Source organism: Strongylocentrotus purpuratus, unplaced genomic scaffold, assembly GCF_000002235.5.
Source record: "Strongylocentrotus purpuratus isolate Spur 01 unplaced genomic scaffold, Spur_5.0 spur5_contig_857, whole genome shotgun sequence".
NCBI classification, from domain to species: Eukaryota; Metazoa; Echinodermata; class Echinoidea; order Camarodonta; family Strongylocentrotidae; genus Strongylocentrotus; species Strongylocentrotus purpuratus.
Genome location: NW_022145565.1, coordinates 120589 through 142431, shown reverse-complemented (window position 1 = coordinate 142431; position 21843 = coordinate 120589). Strand labels below are relative to the sequence as shown.

At 36.8% G+C, this 21843-nt stretch overlaps 1 protein-coding gene across 3 annotated transcripts in view; it reads left to right on the top strand.

The window, feature by feature from the left end:
- LOC115928868 (oxysterol-binding protein-related protein 6-like) overlaps window positions 1-21843 on the top strand; it is a 59260-nt gene that overhangs the window by 15603 nt on the left and 21814 nt on the right. For 2 of the 3 annotated variants that reach the window (XM_030996884.1, XM_030996897.1), the window contains 11 exons: window positions 5065-5268; window positions 11808-11861; window positions 12249-12374; window positions 12730-13015; window positions 13600-13697; window positions 14882-14986; window positions 16066-16219; window positions 17061-17224; window positions 18269-18400; window positions 19140-19253; window positions 19984-20059. In XM_030996884.1, coding sequence (XP_030852744.1) covers window positions 5065-5268; window positions 11808-11861; window positions 12249-12374; window positions 12730-13015; window positions 13600-13697; window positions 14882-14986; window positions 16066-16219; window positions 17061-17224; window positions 18269-18400; window positions 19140-19253; window positions 19984-20059 — 1513 coding nt within the window. The remainder of the gene's footprint in view (window positions 1-5064; window positions 5269-11807; window positions 11862-12248; window positions 12375-12729; window positions 13016-13599; window positions 13698-14881; window positions 14987-16065; window positions 16220-17060; window positions 17225-18268; window positions 18401-19139; window positions 19254-19983; window positions 20060-21843) is intronic. The other variant, XM_030996892.1, reaches the window with a different exon arrangement.

Sequence of the window (21843 nt, the reverse complement as noted above, 5' to 3'; positions counted from 1 at the left end):
TTATCCAGAGCCATCAATTAAGACTTTGTCTTTGTTGATAGGCTGCAACATTAAACATCCTGTTATTAAGCATTAGCTAGACTTGAACACTTATTATTTTTGTAATACACCTATGATAGAACCTGCTGCAGGATGTGCAAGAAAGAAAAGATTTTGGTAGATTTTTAAGAATGAGTGAATTAAATAATAGCAAAGCAGGATTTCATTAGCATTATTCTTACAGGGATCCGGTAACTTTGTCTCAGATTCTGAAATAAAATCTTGGATTTAGGTCACGCTGCAATGATAATTATAAACCTTTAGGTCAGTCAGGAACCCCACAACTTTTACAAGCCGATCGCCTGTGTGATTATCAAGATATTCATGATTGGAAATCGAAATCAAATTTTGTGTTTGCCTAACGGTTTTCATATTATATTATCCAAAAAGTAACAGTTCCATAGAAATGAAAATGGAAACTGGAATTTGTCTACCGAGTGCCAGAATGGTGTGACTCATATTTGAAATAAAGTTAAGGCTGGTTTTCAGAAAATGGATTGGGAATGTAATAGTTGATCAGATGTAAATTGAAGGTGCTGGACTAGTTCCTCATATAATCTGATGATGATATGAGTGATGAGTGGAGTGATAGATCATGGATGATCATCTTCACTCCAAGAGGAGCAGTTTAGGAATGTCATCAGCAGCCTTTAGAAACCATGTTTACTCAAAGGATGAGGGTCACCATGGTGACAGAATCCAAACATTCATCATTGGTATCGGAGCACCAAGGAGGGATATGGGGAGGGGGCAGGTCCCAGGATACATACATGCACATGTAAAGGGAGATACATGCACATGTGTGTACTGTAGGGGTGCAAAAAAAGTTATGATGATAAGAAGGAGGAGGATAATGATGATGATGATGATGATGATGATGATGATGATGATGATGATGATGATGATGATGGTGATGATGATGATGGTGGTGATGGTAATAGTGATGGTGATGATGATGATGATGATGGTGATGATAGTGGTGATGATGATGATGATGATGATGATAATGTTCAAGATTGTGACAATGACAATGTTGATTATGATAAGGTACTACTAAAACCACTCATGCATATTGTGCCCTGTATCTAATGAAACCACAGGTATTCCAGGGTGCATTCAATTTCAATTCAATTTCAATTTATTTGCTCATAAAAATCCAGAAAACACATGCGAACATTCATAAATCAACATGATACAAAGGGTAAAATTCACAAGAAAAATTAATAACAAAGTATACATTGGATTAAGTATGAGAGGGACAGCAAGAAAGGAACAAGCCTTGTGATTAGCTGACCCTGTAACATAATACATTAAAGACGCTACAAAAAATAACAAATCACTTACTACAACATAAAGAGGGGGGGGGGTATGCCTATATGCATGTATGCATTGTGAAGAAGGGAGGAACAGGAAGAGAAGAATAGCATTAGGTTACAAGGTTTTATAAGAGTGTGTAGACCTACTGTACATGTACAAGTACTATATGTTCCAATTATTTTCGTATTAGATTTAACCTTAAACCTAAAGTTTGTTACGACTACGTGAATGTATAAAATTATTTCTCGGACATGTAAAAGCAAATACTCAGTTTGAAATTAAACAAAGCAATAGATAAACCGTGATTAGAGAAGAGAAATGCATGCTTGTATAAGTGAGGATAAATAAAAGCAGAATAGAATGGAATATATAGACGTTTTGAGAGACAGAACAGCAAAAGCATAAATATTTATTGATTGGAAAATTAATGGATACAGGATGTGGAGAAAGGATTACTAAAAGCAGCAGGAATTACATCTTTACTTTTTGTACCTTAGAGGAAATTAGACTGCAGCTTATATGAGATTTAGTCTTCATTTGGTATGCAATGGCGATCCCATGAATACGCAATGATTTTCAGTGAGGTTTCCTACTTTCCTTCATTGAAAAGAAATAGTGGTTTTAAGCCATACCAGCAGATTTTGAAATGCCACAGTCCTGCATTTCTACTTGTAATATGAGATGCAATGCTCAAGTAAAGATCACATTGTGGGAAAGTATCCTGGAAGAAAAAATGGATATGGTAATGTCATGAATCACATGCTTACTCACTCACTCACTATGCCTCTTCCTCAAACACATAATGCATTCTTCATCTGTATCTGTATCTGCTCGTTTCTGGAAGTGATATGGAGTGTACACATGTCACTTATAGATTATACAACCTTCTGGTAAACTGACATGCAAAAACAAATAAAGTATAAGAGCGTATGTACAGCTGTCTATACATTAGAGTAGAATGCAAATACATTGTATTAAGGAGGGAAACAATAATTACATTAACAATTTCGAGTTGTACATTTTGTACAAAACTTGTAAATTGTAATCACTCAAATTGGAATTGACATACTAAATAATATATCTGGTACTTTCCTGTATACAGTGCAGCTATCCTATCTGTTAATGTTTTGTTTTGTTTATGAAATAGAATGTTAAAAGAGCAACATGTACATGTATCATTAGTGAAGTAGAAAAGTTATTTATTCTTGTAATAATGCTTGCAAATCTACATCATTTTGTTTACCTATTCATGCCTGCCATCTTTAGCAAATAACTGATCTCTAGTAGATGGTAACGTATTAGCCACATCAAATCTAGATTAGAAAGAAAGTCAGACAGTTTGAATATTAAACCATTCATGGCTGAATTTCTCATTCCTGTAGGCTTGATACAGGATCCATCTGGTGTTTGTAGGCAGTGGGTTAAAAATTTGTTTTTCCTAACTCAGTAAAACTTTATTTGTTACTTATCGAATTATCGAACAAGCGTTATACTGCATATCAAGACTGGTCTAATTGGTCAAAGCTGCAGGCATGAAATTCGCTACTGAATGCTTGGCAGTAAAGTAAAAAATAAGGAAAGGGTATAGTTCTTCTTTTGGATACAATGCAAGGACACTATAGATGCTTCTGTGAAGTTAACAATGAATACATGTACAAAACTAGATTTGTAATACTTGTTTGGAACAAGTATAGGTGGGCTGATCCAACAAAAAATTGAGACAAAATAAAGGGTACATTTGAGATAGCTTTTTGTCTCATCTACAACATACTCGAAGTTCAGCGTAAACGAAGCTAAAACGACGTAGATATTGCTCGCGAAAGACGGGAATGTAGAATAGAGTTTTGAGAAAAAGTCATATCCCATAGAGAATACACGCAAAATGTAAAAAATTTACATGCCTCCTTTAATCGCAAAAATACGCCATGCCTTTGTCAAAATGAAAAATAATAGCAATTGCCTTTGTAGAGAATTGTCTCAGCTAGAACATATCAAAATTTGGAAGAAAATCAATCAATATTTACAGAGATACAATCAATTTTCCATAAATATGCTGACGTCATAATATGCAAATTGGAATTTTGAGTTCGGAGGCCATTGTGATGACGTCATGAGTTAATTGAGGGTCGAATGAGACAATGACATGAAACAATATCTCCGAATCATACTCTATTAAAATATGAAAACAAATTGGGGTCACCTTGCATCCTAAAGAGCTACAATGGATTTTGTATAGGCATGTTTTTGCCCATATTTGCTATGTATTACAAGAGCTCGCGCGCACGGAAATTTTTGTTAAACGGTCGATCAATCCGTTATTAATAGTCATAAAGAGACAAACGTGGTATCAATTTGTTTGTAAATATATGTGGTATATTATGAAAGAAAAAAAAAAGCAATTCAATGTTGTGCAAAAGTTTTACGCGCGAAAACGCGCGCGCATGCTCGTACGCGCGATTTTTTAAAAAATGCTTAGAATGGCCTAAAACGTATGCAAAATGATTTTCAGACGATTTCGAGCATTTCAAAATTTTGCGCGCGCATTGACGCGCGGACGTACGCGCAGGCGCGCGTTATTTGACCTTTTATTGACCGGACGGATATTGACCTTGATCATGATAAATATGAACGAGAAATACCTTTTGGTTATGAAGATATGATCATGAGTTGATTTTCGTAAAATTTTACAAAATGGCGCCTAGATGACGTCATCAGTGAAGGTCAATGTTGAAAACGTTATTGTGCTTTGTACATATGTCTATACATATGTGTGCCAAATTTCTAGGCATTTGATTGAGCCATTTCCAAGTTATCTTGTTCACAAAAAAGTGGTTAGAAATAAGAAAAATATATAATAATAAATAAAGGCAATTCTAACGAAATTATAAGGTGGTCTGTACGTTATACAGCCCACCTGATTAGTAGACAGGTTCCGAAAGGTGCATCTTCTTTTTTGAGAATTGACTCAGCTAAAAGGTGTCGCAGTCAACACAGTGTTACCCACTTTCCTAACAAGTTATTTCAAATCTGTAACCTCTAATTTCATATAGGGGCCTGTTTGATTTTGTTAATACATATTCCCCACTCCCATGTATAGTATGCACATCTCATGAGTATGTTGCCCTTTGCACGAATCCAATCAACTTCTTATTACTTTGCCCACACTGATCTGTAATTGGGGACAGTCCACAGTTCAACCTGTACACATTCGTGTGTGAGGTTGTGAATGTAAATGCATGAGTTTTTACCCTTTCATTCCATGAGAGCTAATTATATATTGAGTAGATCTATGCATAATAATTTGATAGTTATTTCAAGTGAATATCAGTGAATGATGGATTCGTGGCAAAGTGTATGAAAGCCAAGTTGCAAGCAACTTTGTTGTAAGTGGTTGAATGAAGGTCACTGATGCTAGATGATTGATGACACTCCTCAATGTGTTCCATTGAGTTATGTTGGTGAAAATACGGTTACCGGTATATGTAAATATATATATGATGCATTATGGTTATAAATTTTAATAGGCCTTTAATAAATAATTGCTTTTCATCGGATGAAAATAGTGAACATCGTAACATACACAGCAAAACCTGAAATGAAACGTTCTATTGAGCAACTTGAATGCTTTCACCCGAAGTACTACATGCTTATAAAGGCATCACATCAGTTCATTTCTTTTTGGTTGTTGTTTTATTTCTACTCTTATAGGAAGACGTGAGATTATCTCTGAACATGGATACAGGTGAGAGTGGGATGGCGGACCTGGACGGAGGCAAGACTATGGATGGAGGCAAGACTATGAAGTTAGAACCTCTGAAGGTTGAGACAGACCAGGATTTAGTCCAGGAACCAGGCAAGATTGAGGGCTATCTACTCAAGAGACGTAAGAGACCACTCAAGGGTTGGCATAGGGTGAGTGTATTAACAGAGCTCAACATTGTATGATGTGCCGCCGTAACTACTCGTTCAGAGTTACAAAAAGAGCCTGGACCCAAGATCTAACAATTTATTAGGCTCGTGGCCATTTTCATTCTATTATTAAGTGTCTTAACATTCCCTGCTTAACTCAAATACGTGAAATTGATAGATTTATTTGGCATAGTATTAGTAATCTTTTGAATTGGAAAGAAATGCTGCTCTCTCTTATTACCATGGATTTATAAACTTGATTGTCTTTAACTGAGTTTATGTCTGCTAAAATACAGAACAATGTTCAACAATGTACATGTACATGTAACTGTGCATAGATTTAACAGCTTGTTGGCTTTCAAATGACAATAGATTATATCAGAAGTATAAAAGAAAAACATATAAGGTGTAGTGACTGTACAGTACATCGTCATCGTTGTCACCTTACAAGTCACGACTGACCCTTTGTGACCCTATTGATGATGACGTCCCAACAACCTTCATCCTGGGCATCTCTTTTATCCGTCCGCCCATCAAACTTTAGGCCTACCACGTTTTCTTTAACCCTCAACATGGCACAGGGTGGTGATCTTCTCCAGGTTGTCACCTTCTCTCCTAGACTTGTTCCTATCTATCTGCTGGCATAGGGTGACCTTCGCTCCAATTTGGTTCTTGACAAAATCATTTGATTATGAACCTTCCAGGATATCCTCAGCATCCTCCTCCAACACCTCATTTCAAAAGCATAGATTCTCTTTTTATGTGTTGCTCCAAGAGCTCACGTCTGTGACCCTTATGTAGCGATTGGAAAGACCAAAGCATTCATCATATGAATCTTGGTGTTCTTGGTGTTCCTTTAGATCCCTCTGTCTTCCCAGATGTCAGTAAGGCTTTTGGTAGATGATGTAGCCATGACAAGACGTTGTTCTATTTCTTGTGAGCTTCCACCACCATCCACAATTAGAGGGCCCAGGAGTTGAAAGTGTAGTACATCTAAGGAAAGGAAATCTTTTAGAAAAGCCTCTTTTATGGCAGTTATAAAGTGGAGCCACATACATTTTACTATGGAGTTTTGCAAACAATTTTGCTTGGAAATTTGTATCCCCAATGTTCATGTAATTCAATATCCCCTTGAAAAATATTACCCATGGCAATGGCTTGCATTTGAAGAGCATTTCTAATCAAGTGTTCCAATTAGAATTATTTGGTGCATGAAAAATCGGATTTGCTGAACTTGATTACGTGTCTACTGAAAGAGAAATGAAAGGAGAGGATGGGAGAGATAAAGGGGATGGAAGGGGAGGGGAGGAATGGGAGGGGAGGGGAGGGGAGGGGAGGGGAGGGGAGGGGAGGGGAGGGGAGGGGAGGGGAGGGGAGGGGAGGGGAGGGGAGGGGAGGGGAGGGGAGGGGAGGGGAGGGGAGGGGAGGGGAGGGGAGGGGAGGGGAGGGGAGGAATGGGAGGGGAGGGGAGGGGTGGAAGGGAATTAGAGGAAGGGGATGGGAGGGGGTGGAAGGGGAGTGGAAAGGAGAGTAGGGGAGAGGAGAGGTGGAAGGGGAGGAGATGGAAAAGAATGGGATGGAAGGGTAGGGGAATAGTGAAAGGGGAGGAGATGGATAGAAGGGGAGGGGTAGGTAGGGTAGGGGAGAGTAGGAGAAAAGATGGAAGAGGAGGAGGGGTAGGTAGGGTAGGGGAGAGGAGGAGGTGGATAGAAGGGGAGGGAAGGGGATGGAACGAATGGAATTGGAGGAGATGGCAGGGGATGTGAGCAATGGAAGGGGTGGGGATAGAAGGGAACGGGAGGGCAAGGTAGGGGAGGGGAAAAGATGGAAGGAGAGGAGATGGAAGGGGGAGGGGAAGGGAGGTTTATGGGAGAAAAGGGGATGGGAGGGGAGGGTAGGGGAAGAGAGGGGAGGGGATGGAAGGGGAGGGGATGGAAGGGAATAGGAGGGCTAGCACATTCACAAGCTTGCCTGTATGTAGGGCTGAGGATGGCTTGCAGTGCAAAACTGACACAAGGTGGTAGAGTACAGAGATATGGAATGGAGGAGTAGTCGAGGTATTAAAGTGAAGATATCATGTCTGACCTTGGATTAAATGGATTGTGTTGCTCAATGCTGGTGGAGAATTAGATTACTCCTGGAGAGAGGGATGAGTGATTCTAGGCCCATTTACATTGCTGAAAAACCAATTTGAAAGACCAGCTTTTTTAAGACTACCGTTTATTACTATAAAAAACAATAACAATATCTGTTTTTTGCTTATTCTTGGTTTTCAATTTAAGGTTTTTGTTGTGTTTGTAGGTCATTGCACTTCTGACAATTCTCTGGAATGTGAGAAAAACCAATGTTTTTTGCTTGGAGTGTAAATGTCTTTTGTGTTAAGGAATGCGTCCTAGTCTCACGTCAAGCATACATTAATCCAGACCTGCATTCATGTAGCCAGTTACATTTTATTATATATTCTCTTAGATATTTGATTTGTTGATGGGTCGTCTAGACGCTCAGCGTCACAAAAAGTCTTTTAGATAACTACTTTTAAACTCACATTGGAAATTTAATCATATTAAGTTGATTATATTAGAATTCATTGTCATTGTGGATGCAGGGTTGTCAGAGAACTAGTTTACCATGGTAAATTTTCCTTCTCTCTCCCACTTCCTTGCTAGTTATTTGTGTTTGGAAATATCTTAATGATTATATCATGATAGCCACAGTAGAAAATGTATTTAATATAGGCTGTGTATCTACAGTATGATCAAACAATGAAAATAAGTTTCTACATTATCAAAATGACACTGTCAGTTAATACAAGCACCTGTACATGTACATGTTTGACATATCAAGGTTATGTTTATTCAGTAAAATAATTGGATATCATCAACTGCCTTCCAAACACAAGTCAAAGGAGTGTCTGTTATTGACCGGTAGCAGTCAGTCGTCACAGCCTAGGGATTGATTGAGCTATGGTCTGGGGCAATCACTTTAGATGGCAGAGGTGGGATTGAGTTAACGAGTTTGATTCAATCAAGCCCCATGGCCGGTACTCAAGCATCCATGCTGAATTACCTGTACACCATAGCAGAATATAACCTGTGTCTCTAGCTAAAGGCAGTTAAGAAAACAAATACTAACATTTCTCAGTCCACACAGTCAGTGCTGTATTGACTCTAAACTAAAGCCTGTAGTGCACTCCACATATAAATCTATTCATAAAAGTGCTTACTGTTACGCAGTCAACCAGACCTTGTACAATGTAGATAAATATTTGTTAAGAAACTTATAATGATGTACATGTATTAGTTTGGTGATACAAAATGAGTTTCCCCTAATTACAGGCTATATCAAATATAAAACTTTTTTGTCTGAAATTTTACAAATATAACTGGCATCTTTTCTTTGAAACTTGACATGAACCCAACACTGAATGCATGTTATTAAAAGCTTATCATGAGTTTGGTTGATGAAATTGTATTTCTAGAGAACCTAGCTGGTTTACAAGATTTTGAAATGTCTATCATGCATCATGAGTTATTTTTACCAGCAAAATATAACAAACAGAAATGCAATCTTTACACTGAAAGCGTAATGTGCAGAATCCCTTGCCCTGATTTGCATAATCAAGTACCAGTATATCTCTTAGAGACATTCATGTTTGTGCTATGCACATGTAGTCATCATACTGTTAAAGGGTTTAGTGTTTACTCTATATTTTAATGGTAACAATTCTGTAGATCTGACTGATATGGGCTTTCCTGACAGTACACTCTACCGGATATGTCATGTAATGAGAATCTAGACAGGATACTTCCTAAGTGTAAATAACCAGTTTCCAGGAAAGGGATTTAGTTGGATTACCAATTTACTCACATTAAAACAAGATCAAATGTTAACCACAAACATTGAGTGTACCTACCTCAATTTGACCCTGAACATTAATGTAAATGACCAATACTCAACCAAATCCATTGGTTGTAAGATAAAAAAAAACAATGACGTGTCTCTTCCCTCTTCCGAAAATCATCAAATATGGAGACATTCTCCCATTTCTTTATACAAGTTTCCTATCAATTTTCCTATAAATTGTGTATCGTCTAACAAGGCTAATAGTGTCAAATTTCCAATAAAATGCCATGAAAAATGTTTGAAAAGTGCATTTATATAAAGTTTGTAAGAAATTCATTGCTCATGCTGTCTGTATCTCTGTATTACTCATTGGGAAGTAGTTGATATATCTTATATTTGCTGTATTGATTTTTAATGCTTTTTTCTTACATCCATAATTTTTAATTTCTCATTTCATCTCGAAAGCTAAAAACTGAATGCGTGAATTAGAAATCAGCAGCAACCAGACTGTAGATCTTGCAAACAATCATTGAGAGCAGAAGTACTAAAATTTCACTGCTAGGCGCATTTATACTGTCAAATACCTCATTTTGAAAAGTCGCGATGTTTCGCGCAGCCGTTTACACTTGTGCGGAAACATCACCGACTGAAAAGCTCAATGATGTTTTGGCGTGTTTCAGTTGGTAATGCGCATGCGCGGCACTCGATGCAAACACTTTCCTCTTTCTATCTTTCCTTGTTATTCTTTGTTTTTCCTTCTATCACCTTCTCTTATATTATTCTTTATCACTTCCTTCTATCACTTTCTCTTTCTGTGTTTCCTTATGTTATTCTTTATTTCTTCCTTTTATCACCTTCTCTTATGTTATTCTTTGTTTTTTAATCATTTTATCACTTTCTCTTTCTGTCTTTCCTTATGTTATTCTTTGTTTCTTCCTTCTATCACCTTCTCTTATGTTATTCTTTGTTTTTTATCATTCTATCACTCCCTCTTTCTGTGTTTCCTTATGTTATTCTTTGTTTCTTCCTTCTATCACCTTCTCTTTCTGTCTTTCCTTATGTTATTCTTTGTTTCTTCCTTCTATCACCTTCGCTTTCTGTCCTTCCTTATGTTATTCTTCGTTTCTTCCTTCTATCACCTTGTCTTATGTTATTCTTTGTTTCTTCCTTCTATCACTTTCTCTTTCTGTTTTTCCTTATTTTATTCTTTATTTCGTCCTTCTATCACTTTCTCTTCCTGTCTTTCCTTATGTTATTCTTTATTTCTTCCTTTTATCACATTCTCTTATGTTATTCTTTTTTTTAAAATCATTTTATCACTTTCTCTTTCTGTCTTTCCTTATGTTATTCTTTGTTTCTTCCTTCTATCACCTTCTCTTATGTTACTCTTTGTTTTTTATCATTCTATCACTCCCTCTTTCTGTGTTTCCTTATGTTATTCTTTGTTTTTTCCTTCTATCACCTTCTCTTATGTTATTCTTTGTTTTTTATCATTCTATCACTCCCTCTTTCTGTGTTTCCTTATGTTATTCTTTGTTTCTTCCTTCTATCACCTTCTCTTATGTTATTCTTTGTTTTTTATCATTCTATCACTCCCTCTTTCTGTGTTTCCTTATGTTATTCTTTGTTTTTTCCTTCTATCACCTTCTCTTATGTTATTCTTTGTTTTTTATCATTCTATCACTCCCTCTTTCTGTGTTTCCTTATGTTATTCTTTGTTTCTTCCTTCTATCACCTTCTCTTATGTTATTCTTTGTTTTTTTATCATTCTACCAATCCCTCTTTCTGTGTTTCCTTATGTTATTCTTTGTTTCTTCCTTCTATCACCTTCTCTTTCTGTCTTTCCTTATGTTATTCTTTGTTTCTTCCTTCTATCACCTTCTCTTATGTTATTCTTTGTTTTTTATCATTCTACCAATCCCTCTTTCTGTGTTTCCTTATGTTATTCTTTGTTTCTTCCTTCTATCACCTTCTCTTTCTGTCTTTCCTTATGTTATTCTTTGTTTCTTCCTTCTATCACCTTCGCTTTCTGTCCTTCCTTATGTTATTCTTCGTTTCTTCCTTCTATCACCTTGTCTTATGTTATTCTTTGTTTCTTCCTTCTATCACTTTCTCTTTCTGTCTTTCCTTATTTTATTCCTTATTTCGTCCTTCTATCACTTTCTCTTCCTGTCTTTCCTTATGTTATTCTTTGTTTCTTCCTTCTATTACTTTCTCTTTCTGTCTGTCCTTATGTTATTCTTTGTTTCTTCCTTCTATCACTTTCTCTTTCTGTCTATCCTTATGTTATTCTTAGTTTCTTCCTTCTGTCACCTTCTCTTATGTTATTCTTTGTATTAATCGTTCTATCATTGTCTTCAAAAGGACGACATCTAGCCCCGCTCCTCAAGTCACCTTACCTAACATCGCGATGTTACAACTGCGAGCGTTTATACTTGCCAAACACGCCAAAACACGCCAAAACACGCCAAAACATGCCAAAAGATCACACTTCGTTTTGGAATGTTTGGTGCTTGGCGTTTCTGCCGGTAAAGCGTAGTTGCCCTTGGTAACATCGCGGCCAGGCTCCGGTTTGGCATTTTTTGGCGTGTTTGGAAGACAGTGTAAATGCCCCTAATCATTCATGTTAATTAAACATAGTCTAAAGTGTCAATATTGGCATCCCAATATTTACAGTTTCCTTTCTCTTTATTTTTCAGAGATATTTTGTGTTGGAGAAGGCCATGCTAACCTATGGCAAGAGCCCTAATGAGGTAAGACTTATATACCATTGATATTCATCAGCTAGGAGTGTCTAGTGTGTGATTGTTCCAATTGATTTAAATTTGATTGACTTGAATCATAAATTAATCATATTTCAAGTATGTATGTGCAAATATAAACTGAAGTGAACTGAGCTGAAGTGCAAGTACAGACACAGCAACATGAATTAATCTGGAGACTGTTAAGTTAGTCAGCATAAATGAGGTGGTTTCGCTCTTGACTTGGTGATTGATGTTAATTCAAAAGACAGACCTGTCTTATGGTTTCCTCCCTAAATTTATGTATGCCACACTTTACACATATATTAATTGAATCCTAACTACTGGAATTGAACAGGTTAACAATCAAATGTATTCTTTTCTTCTATCGATTCACAGTTGCAGAAAGGCAAGATACATGGTACAGTAGACACAGCATTAGCTGTGATAGCCACTGAGAGAGAAGAACACAAGAACTCAAGAAGAATTGATATCGATACAGAAGATTTTGTTTATCATCTCAAGGTAAATATTCAGTATTTATTCTGTCAAGAAATTAAAAAGAGGACTGGGTGCATATCAACCATTTGACAATGATAAATGGTTCAGATAGTCTTTGTCGAAGACGGGTGGTGACTGGACTTGTTTGAACAATTCAACATTCTTTTCTTTTCTCAATTAACACTTTGCATAGACTTGAATCCAATTATGATAATAATAATAATAATAATAGGCATTTCTATAGCGCCGTCTATCTAGAAATTCTATTCTGAGGCACATTTATTATTACCCTGGCTTTAGCCTAGCTGCCATATAATCACATTCTTTGTCGTTAGTAAAGGAGCACACTCTAAATTCCTTTATGACCTCTTCCCTGCAGGCAAGTTCCTTTGATGAGTTCTGTGATTGGAGGAAGCATCTTCAGCACCATCAACTATACAAGAAACAGCAGAGCTTACACTCCCCCACCCTTGCCAAACCCCTGAGCCCTGAAGCCCCGCCCACCTCCACACCTACCAGTGAACTCACACTCAAAGCAATAACACTAGAGAGACGCAGACAGAGTCTACGTAAACAGTACTCCAAGGCCAGACTTGGTACTTCCATGATGGGCTCTTCCTTCGGGTTTAAGAATGAGAGCCTGGATCTTGATAAATGCTATAAAGGTATGTTAGCTTTCATATATTGTTTGTATGAAGATACAAAGTTTGTATGTAGATAATCAAAAGGGAAATCCCCCTAGATAATCAAAAGAGAAACCCCCCTGCAAAGGATGCCGTTTCTTAACCAATCATGTAATGATCTCATATTGATTGATTGATTGATTGATTGATTTTATTTATTTACTTCATATAACAATTGTTTGCACAATAAAGAATATAATTTACAAAGTAAGATCAAAATTATGAAATGAAACAGGAACCTGCTAGAAAGCATTACTGGAAACTATCAGCTGAGGCAATCCTGATGATAGTTTAGGCTTAAATTTAATACTTAATGTCTGTAGATGATTATACCAAAGAGAACTCTCACTGCAATAATGTATATTTATTCAATAACTTGGGTATTGCACTACAATTCATATTTTGTATCTCAAGTCAAGAAACAGAATAATGAGAGGCCTTTTTACAAACAAGCACAAGAATTGGAGGATACAAACATGGATAACGGCATGTCATAGTTACTTGTATCACCTAAGCAGATCACTGTTTTCGTAATTTATTATATTGTGTTTGTCTCTCTATCACAGAGCTTAGTGATGCTGAAGTGAGTATAGTGAGTCTGTCTAATATCCTGCAAGAGCTCTTGAATATAGAACTACCTTCCTATGCAGACGGCAACTTTGAGGTGAGTCTATCCAGGGCATCACACTAACTTTGTGGAAAGGGGAGCGGATTGATTTTTTTTAGAGTCTGTATGCATGAGCCTATGTAAAAGTTTGAGAATTGTTGGGGTCCTGACTAAGATGTGTCCTGGGCGCCTTTTAAATATCAATCCCTTGTTTATCCTTCATGATTGAAGATCTCAATGTATGAAGCATTGTTATTGAAGTTGGAGTCCTACATGGTTTTCATTACCTGTAATTTGTATTGGTTCCAATTTTGTGAGAGCGCAGTGAAGTAGAATAAGATCCAAATACAGTGAAACCTGTATATAAAGACCACTCTATGGAGACAAGAAAGTTTACAGGCAGGTGGTCTTTATGTACAGGTTCCTTCACTACATGTTCCAATGAGGCACCATTTTCAAGGGAAACAAAAAATGTGGTCTTTGTAGACACATGTTCTTCTTTACAGGTGGTCGCTAAAGCAGGTTTGACTGTATTACCTATGGCCTTAAAATGCATTGTACAACGTGGAGCTCTGTGCAATCTCTGAAACTATTCATCCACTGTTGTAATTGAATGTGACACTTCAGATAGTGGCCATTACAATCTTATGTATTTGAAATGTGAAATAAATCCATCTGGATGGTTTGGAAGTTTAGGAATCAATATAATCTGCTCTATGTCTGATAATACCCACATATTTTATTATTTGGGATGATTATGACTTGAAGCTGATGATGCAATGAACCAAAAACACATAAATCACACAAGAAATGAAGAAGGAGATTCCTAGTGCTTTAATCACTCATCTACAGAACCACTGCATCTTCATTTCAAATTGGAGATTGCTATGCTCTGCACTGTCTATGAGACCGGTATGTTGGCTCAGTCAGTAGAGCGTCTGCCTCACAACCAGGAGGTCGTGGGTTCGAACCCCGGCTGCGTCGTACCAAAAGGTGTTAAAAGACAGAGTTGCTGCTACCTTGTTTGGCGTTCAACAATAAAGGGATAGAGCAACGTCGATCTGGCGCTGCTCAGTGGCTGCCGGGCTCACGATCAATTGGGCAAAAAGAATTTCCATTTTCGGTTTAACTTAATAAAATTTGGAGTGGACTTTAAAAGATTATTATTATTATTATTATTATTATTATTATAACACTATGTTTTTACTATTTCTCCTGATTATTACCACCTGTTTTTTTAGGTCGATGATCCAGTATCAGGACACAAGAAATCAAAAGCTCGTAAATCACTCAAGAAGATGAGGAGAAAAACGCCTAGTGACCCACAAGTACATGATATCAAATCGGTCAGTGAGATATTATCTTCTACAAAAGGAGGACAGGGAATAAGTCTTCATATATAACAAAAATGTTGTCTTCAGCATCAAAATGATACTTATTACTTTTCTCTCTCCCTTTCTTGATTTTCCTTCCTTTTTTGATAATGTGTTTATTTCATTTCCTTGGTCACTTTACATTTCTGTTTTAAAATAAAAGCTTGTTTGTCAATTTTCTCTTCTTGTAGATCTTATTACACTGCTTAGTCAATAGTCGTCCATAATTCATTCCCTTCCTTTGTCTTTTCTCATCCAGTTTAATGAATGATATCTATAAATAGATACTGGCTGTAGCACAAGAAATACCTGTGCATTCTTATAACAGTATCCTCTTTCTAAACAGTACATGTTGAATATCTCTGTACTGTTTTTCTCTTTGGACAAATTTATGTAACATGAGATGTTAGGTCCTCTTAATAATATTGCAAGACAGGTACTCAATTCATAGTCATAGTTATTAAAATCATTGCTCCAATAATACTGCATTCTCATAACAGTCACCTATTCATAATCATAATAATACAGTTAATGTTATTATGATACCAACACAGCACTAATATCCTTTGGCAAGATATTTACCTGCACTTGCTACTCTCCACCCAGGTGTAAAATGGGTACCCGGTAGGATGCGTAAGTTCATGTGATTGGACGAGCAAGTGTGCGCTTGTAAAATGGCAACTGGCTGGAATGCTCCCCAGGGAGTGGAAAATGTGCACACATTGTGTGCGGGTAAGCCTGAATCCGATGATCGGGGTAATAATATATCTGTAATGCGCTTAGGCACATCGTTGGATCAATGTATTGAGCGCTATATAAAAACAGAATATTATTATTATTATTATTACCCTCATATGTTATAGAGGCCTGAACAGTCATCCATTCATAGTAATAATGATAAAAGAGCTTGTCATAACAAGGGCCATTGATCAGGAGAGTTTGGCCAGCCCGATTCAACTTGACAATATGAAGCACAAAACAATAGTTATCCAAACTCTGTATAGATTGGCTCTGGTTAAACTTTGCTCCGTCCAACATGATTTTCATTGCAGAGGCCAAACAGTCATCCATCATCAGTGATACCAGGTACAGGGTTAGTGGTGGATGAGGATACAGTCAGCATCAGGTCATATACCTCAAGCATCTCAAATACAAGAGAGGTAGATCAGAAGAACAGGGATGACTTCTTAGAAACAGCCAATCAAGGTAACTATCACCAAACCTCTGGCATAGCTCTAAATCATTCATATTTTGAAGGAATGTTCCTCCGAGTATGATCGACCTAACGCATAATGTTGTTAGCTTTAGATTCCTATATATTTCTAAAAAGAAGTCAATGAAGAATGAAATAATTTATACTGTACTCTTAATTTTGCCTTGAGAGATTCATAACATTTGCTTTTATTATGTATGTACATGTACATGTATTTCTATTTCAATAGCTTGTCATCTGCATGTATAAATTCCACTTTAGCTCCTTGCATGAAAACCTCTATTTCTTTATGTTTTTTAACAGTTCCATGCTTAATATTATAATAATAATCTAGATTTATATAGCACTTAATACGGAATATCGACTCTAAGCCTATTTACAGATATTATTACCCCAGTCAACCGATTCATTCACGCATGATGTGCACCATCTCCACTCCCTGGAGAGTATTCCTACCATATGGTCACCGTGAGGGCATAGGCAATTACTAACACAAATAATTTTGTCATCCTACTGGGTCCCCATTTCTATCTCGGGTATTGAGTGGCAAATTTAGATTAATGCCTTGCCAAAGGAAAACATCTATCATTTATGGCTTGTTAACCTTATTAAAATAGATGTTAAAGTCATCTGGAATGTGCCAGTGTGGCAGTCATTTATGTTGAAAGATCTAAATAATATCACAGCCAGTGAATAATTAATCTCTCCATCCATCCACCATCCCTTTCACTGTGAAGAGAGGACCACAGCATAGTTGCTCAATACATATATGCTATCACAAGATGGAAAGAGTTACATGTCTCATGATTTGAACGGTCTCTCTCTCTTTTCCAGTTCATAGAAACTTGAAGAGCGCCCTCCATTGGCTGACTGTTCAATCAGATAAATGCAAGCAGGTAGCAGACACCCAGCTGCAGTCCCACATGCTAGGATCTACGCTTGGATCTGCGTTAGGACAGTCAAGACAGATCGCTATCATGCAAGACACAATGCACAAGGTGAACTTTTATTCCTTGAAACATGCAGGCCTGATAATTACCCGATTTTAAATCGGTTTCCTGATTATTTTTTTTCCTGATTTTTTCCTTATTTTCCTTATTTTTTCCTATTATGTTAAATGCCATTTTTCCCCCTGAATCTTTTTTTTTTGGTTGAGTTAAAAAAAAAACTTTTTTTTTGTAGTGCTCACTATCACCCCTGAATATGGGACAGCAACCAAATGGCCATTCTTTGCTGCTTTTTAAAATATGTATTGTTTAGGTGTAAAATCTTTACTACAACTACCATATATTAAAATTAAACCCTTAAAAGCACTGATTCATCAAGTTGAATGATTGAATTTGCCAGTCACTATGTCATTATGTATGTTTAAAGTATGTTTGTTTGACATATGATATAGAAATCAATAAATCAAATCAAATCAAATCACTCATTTAGTGATTGGGATCAAGGGGTATTTGTCATGTATATACCAATGGAGATCAAATGTTTGTTTTCCAGACTGGTGATCAATAAATTCAAGTTAGTTCAGTGATATGAAGTCTTCTAGTCTAAAGTCATACGTGTATCAATCAAGAGTAATGATAATTTGACAAATAATGACAAGTTGACCTAAAAGGGATAGATAGCTCAGTTGGTAGAGCAGTGGTCTCGTGATCCGGTGACCCGGGTTTGAAACCAAGTTGATGCCCTAGTACCCTTTGGTAATCCTCATTAACAGGTCCCTCGGAGAGGACCTAAAGCCGTCGGCCGCCTGGTTGCTTACTTACAAGCATTTATGCTTTCTTAGCAGTCAGGTAAAATAACCACCACCATCACCACAAGAGGGAGAGTTAATCGTTTGTGAATGAGTGTAGAAACCAATAAACATAAGAGTACAGTATATTCAAGTCAATCTACTCTAAATTCATATTTTCTGTAGTTTTATATTAAAGGAATCAATATAAAAGGTATGTTTCATGCATCTGCTATGAAAGGGGCACAGAACCATTATATTTCATGGGTACTTACCTTTTCCCTTTGATCTTGTTCTTATTTTACAGCTCAAAGTGCAGAATGAAGAAATGCGCGACCGTCTTTCCAGAATATGTGAAGAGGCTTCCATGACGTTCACACCTATAGCATCTAAACCTGACCTTGATATGACACTACCTCTACAGGTCAGAGACATGGGGGTGAGATATGTGTGTTCATGTATGGAGAAAAGGGAAGAGAAGGGTGGGGGATAGATTGTTTGAGAAGATTAGGAGGATGATACTGATGAGAGGAGGAGGGGAGAAGATTGGAATGATATATATTAAGGAATAAACATGTATGGAGGGAACAAAGAGTTACAAGTAACATCTTACTAACATTCACAACATGCAGTAGTCTTATATCGCTCGGTAGATAGGTAATAAATGAATCAAAGACATTTTAAATTCTTGATACACATTGGACACTACTAAAGATGAATTGAATCAGGGAATTAAAGAATGTATATATACAGATTAGAGGTTTTTTCTATGCTGTACATGTATATTCTATTTAATTTAGCCCTTGAGCTGCTCTGTAGTTTCCCATGAATACCTTTTCAATCAATCAAGTTTTGTGATTTTCATTGTATTTGTGAACAAGAGTCTGAGAGTAATTGTCTGTTTGAAGCCAAAAAGGCTGCAATATATTCTTTAACACAGAATTAACATCCTTCTGGCTTTAAACAGAGGATTTATCAATTAAAATATGACTTCTTAATAGTTCCTCGTCATTTACTCTATTAGCAAAATTCTATACAAAAGATTTGCATAATCACAACTGAAGACAAATTGTAAAAAAAAAAAAAAAAAAAATTCTATACAAGATTTGCATGACATCAGTAGGCTTTATAAGAATGGAAGAGGACTTTACTAAATCCTGTTTTTGTTTCTTTTCCAGCACTCACCCCTCACACCACAGCTATCAGATGATAGATTATCACGTTCAGAATCTATTGTAGAATTCTTTGATGCTCAGGAGTACCTTGCCTCTAGCGCTTCTTCATCATCAGAGGTAATTGTTCAAGTTTGTTTTATCGTTATCATGAAGTGCATTTACCATCACCATGAAGTGCATTTACCATCACCATGAAGTGCATTTACCATCACCATGAAGTGCATTTACCATCACCATGAAGTGCATTTACCATCATCATGAAGTGCATTTACCATCATCATGAAGTGTATTTACCATCGTTATGTAGTGCATTTACAGGGCTTCACACCAACACTTATGTTAGGCAGTCGTTTCAAAGACATTGACAACAAACATCTGCTGTACCTGTGGAGTAATGATCATAAAAATGAATGGTTCTATTTTAAAGTTTACCGAGTCGTTTGTACCTTGCCTTTTTTTTGGCACTCCCTTTCAAAATTTAGTGAACATAATTAACATAAGATTTGTTCGTAGATAACCAATAATTTTTCTGATACTATGATGTACATGTAGTTTGATGCTTTAAATTCATCCTGAATTTTGCATATATGTGGGAATTCAATTTAAAGCCTGTCTGCTCTAGCGTGGTCACTGACAGGTGGTTATCTTATCAAATCAGCTCTTAATTAACATAATAAAAAGGGCATCATGGGCGACCAATTGTCACCACTTAGGAATGGTTTGCTATATAGAGAGCGCAAGTAGCAATATGTAGTGCAGTGGTTCTTAAAGGATCCCTGTACGAGCTGAATTATAAATCAGGCACCATATTTTTTATCCATTGATTGTCTCTTGTTTTGTTATTCAGGAGGAGGAGGTTGAGAGTTCAGTGACAAGTGAAGAAGACGATGGAGCAGACTATGAGGAGGATGACATCAGAGCTCGTAAGTATCACTATCATCCTCTGCGCCCTCCCTGGAGTGCCTCCCTCTTGTAGTGTTTATGTGTCTGGATTTCTTGATGCATCATACATGCCATCAATTATATGAGTCTGCTTTCTTGGATTTCATGTTATTTTCCAGTAGTTTGAATGTTTTTACTGCTATCTACATAGTACTTTGGAGTCCATAACAACCACTGTCCTGCCCTATGTGTCTTTTGGTGATTTACTTGTTTGTTTTTCAAGTGCGTGGTGAATGTCAAGTGCGTGATAAAAGAATTAGTTGTGTGCAACAAAGGTTCTACAAGTACTCACATATTTATGTGTTGTAACATACAGAAATGTGATACCCATTATGCTCATGTCATATAAAAGTGTGGTAATTTGCCACAGTGTACCACATCATCTATGGATGAGCCTTAAGAATCTACAGGTAATTAATCTTTACATTAATGGGTTCATACTGCACATTGTGTTTGTTAATGTTTGGTGCAAAGGAGCAGCTTCTTAAAAATGTCAGGTGACCTGAGTTCATTTCTGCCAAATTTGTAAGAAATTTCTTTGGATATTGATTTTTGAGAAGATTTGTTTCTCCTGATAAAATATATATATTATGATTTGTTAGTGCTTTGATGTGCTTTATAATGGTGTTGAGCATTCATGTGTGTCTGGGGGTTGAGAAATCAAACTAAAATATGTTCTTGATTAATTAGTCTTCTCTTAGAGATTTCATACTTGATCTAAAAAGTTGGATCAAGAACCAAGTGTCATAAAAGAAACAATAAATCAAGCATCAGGAATTTCATTCCGATTATAGAACAAAGGAGCAAAAAGGCACTGTATATGAAAAATATAGATCTCCAACATATTTTAAAACAAGGACACACTTTTGATTTAGTAAAACATTTGTATGACGATGAGAACTACTGAATTTCCAAACATTTTTTAATGTTGAGGCTAGAGAGTGCTGCTGGTGATGTGCAATGAGGTAGAGATTATACATCCTTGGTTTCATATTCTATACATTCTCTGAGCATCTCCATGTGAAAGGGGATATTAAGACAGCGCAGTGGAAGTCATGAAATTTCAGATTTTCAGATTTTATTGGAGTAAAATGATATTTTGTTAAAGGTAAAGACCAGTTATGGTCATGCGATTGCATCGTGAAAGAAACGTTGTGGAATCGATCAGAAAAGGTTGATCATTTAGCATCTAGCATCTGCAAGGTTCTGGAATCATCAAAATGATAAGAAATTTTGCCCATTCTTTGTAAAGTTACAAGCACTATACACAGAAAGATGTATATGGGACTACCCTATATCTCTCACAGACCATGAGAGAAACAAATTTACCAAATATATGAATTAGTAGGCGGTTTCCCGGCAAATTTTTTATCATCATGTATTAGTCAAAACATATTCTTTTACATGATTGGTAATGAGAGCTTCCATTTCCTTTTTTGAAATTGGGGCGTTTCCAATACTGGTCTTTACCTTTAAAGACAATGCAAGAGAGCAAGAGAGTTGGGGATAAAGTGAATGGAATAGAGAGGTGGAGAAGGGAATAGAGAGAGAGAGAGAGAGAGAGAGAGAGAGAGAGGGGGGGAGGGAGAGAGGGGGAGGGAGAGAGAGGGAAGTGGGTAGGGGTGGGAGGGTGATTGGATGCATGATTGGGTGCATGTACATTTGTGTGGGACAGAGAGAGAGAGAGAGAGAGAGAGAGAGAGAGAGGGAGAAATAGAGTGGGGATATGGATTTAACCTCTCTGTATGCTTTCCCATTATATTTA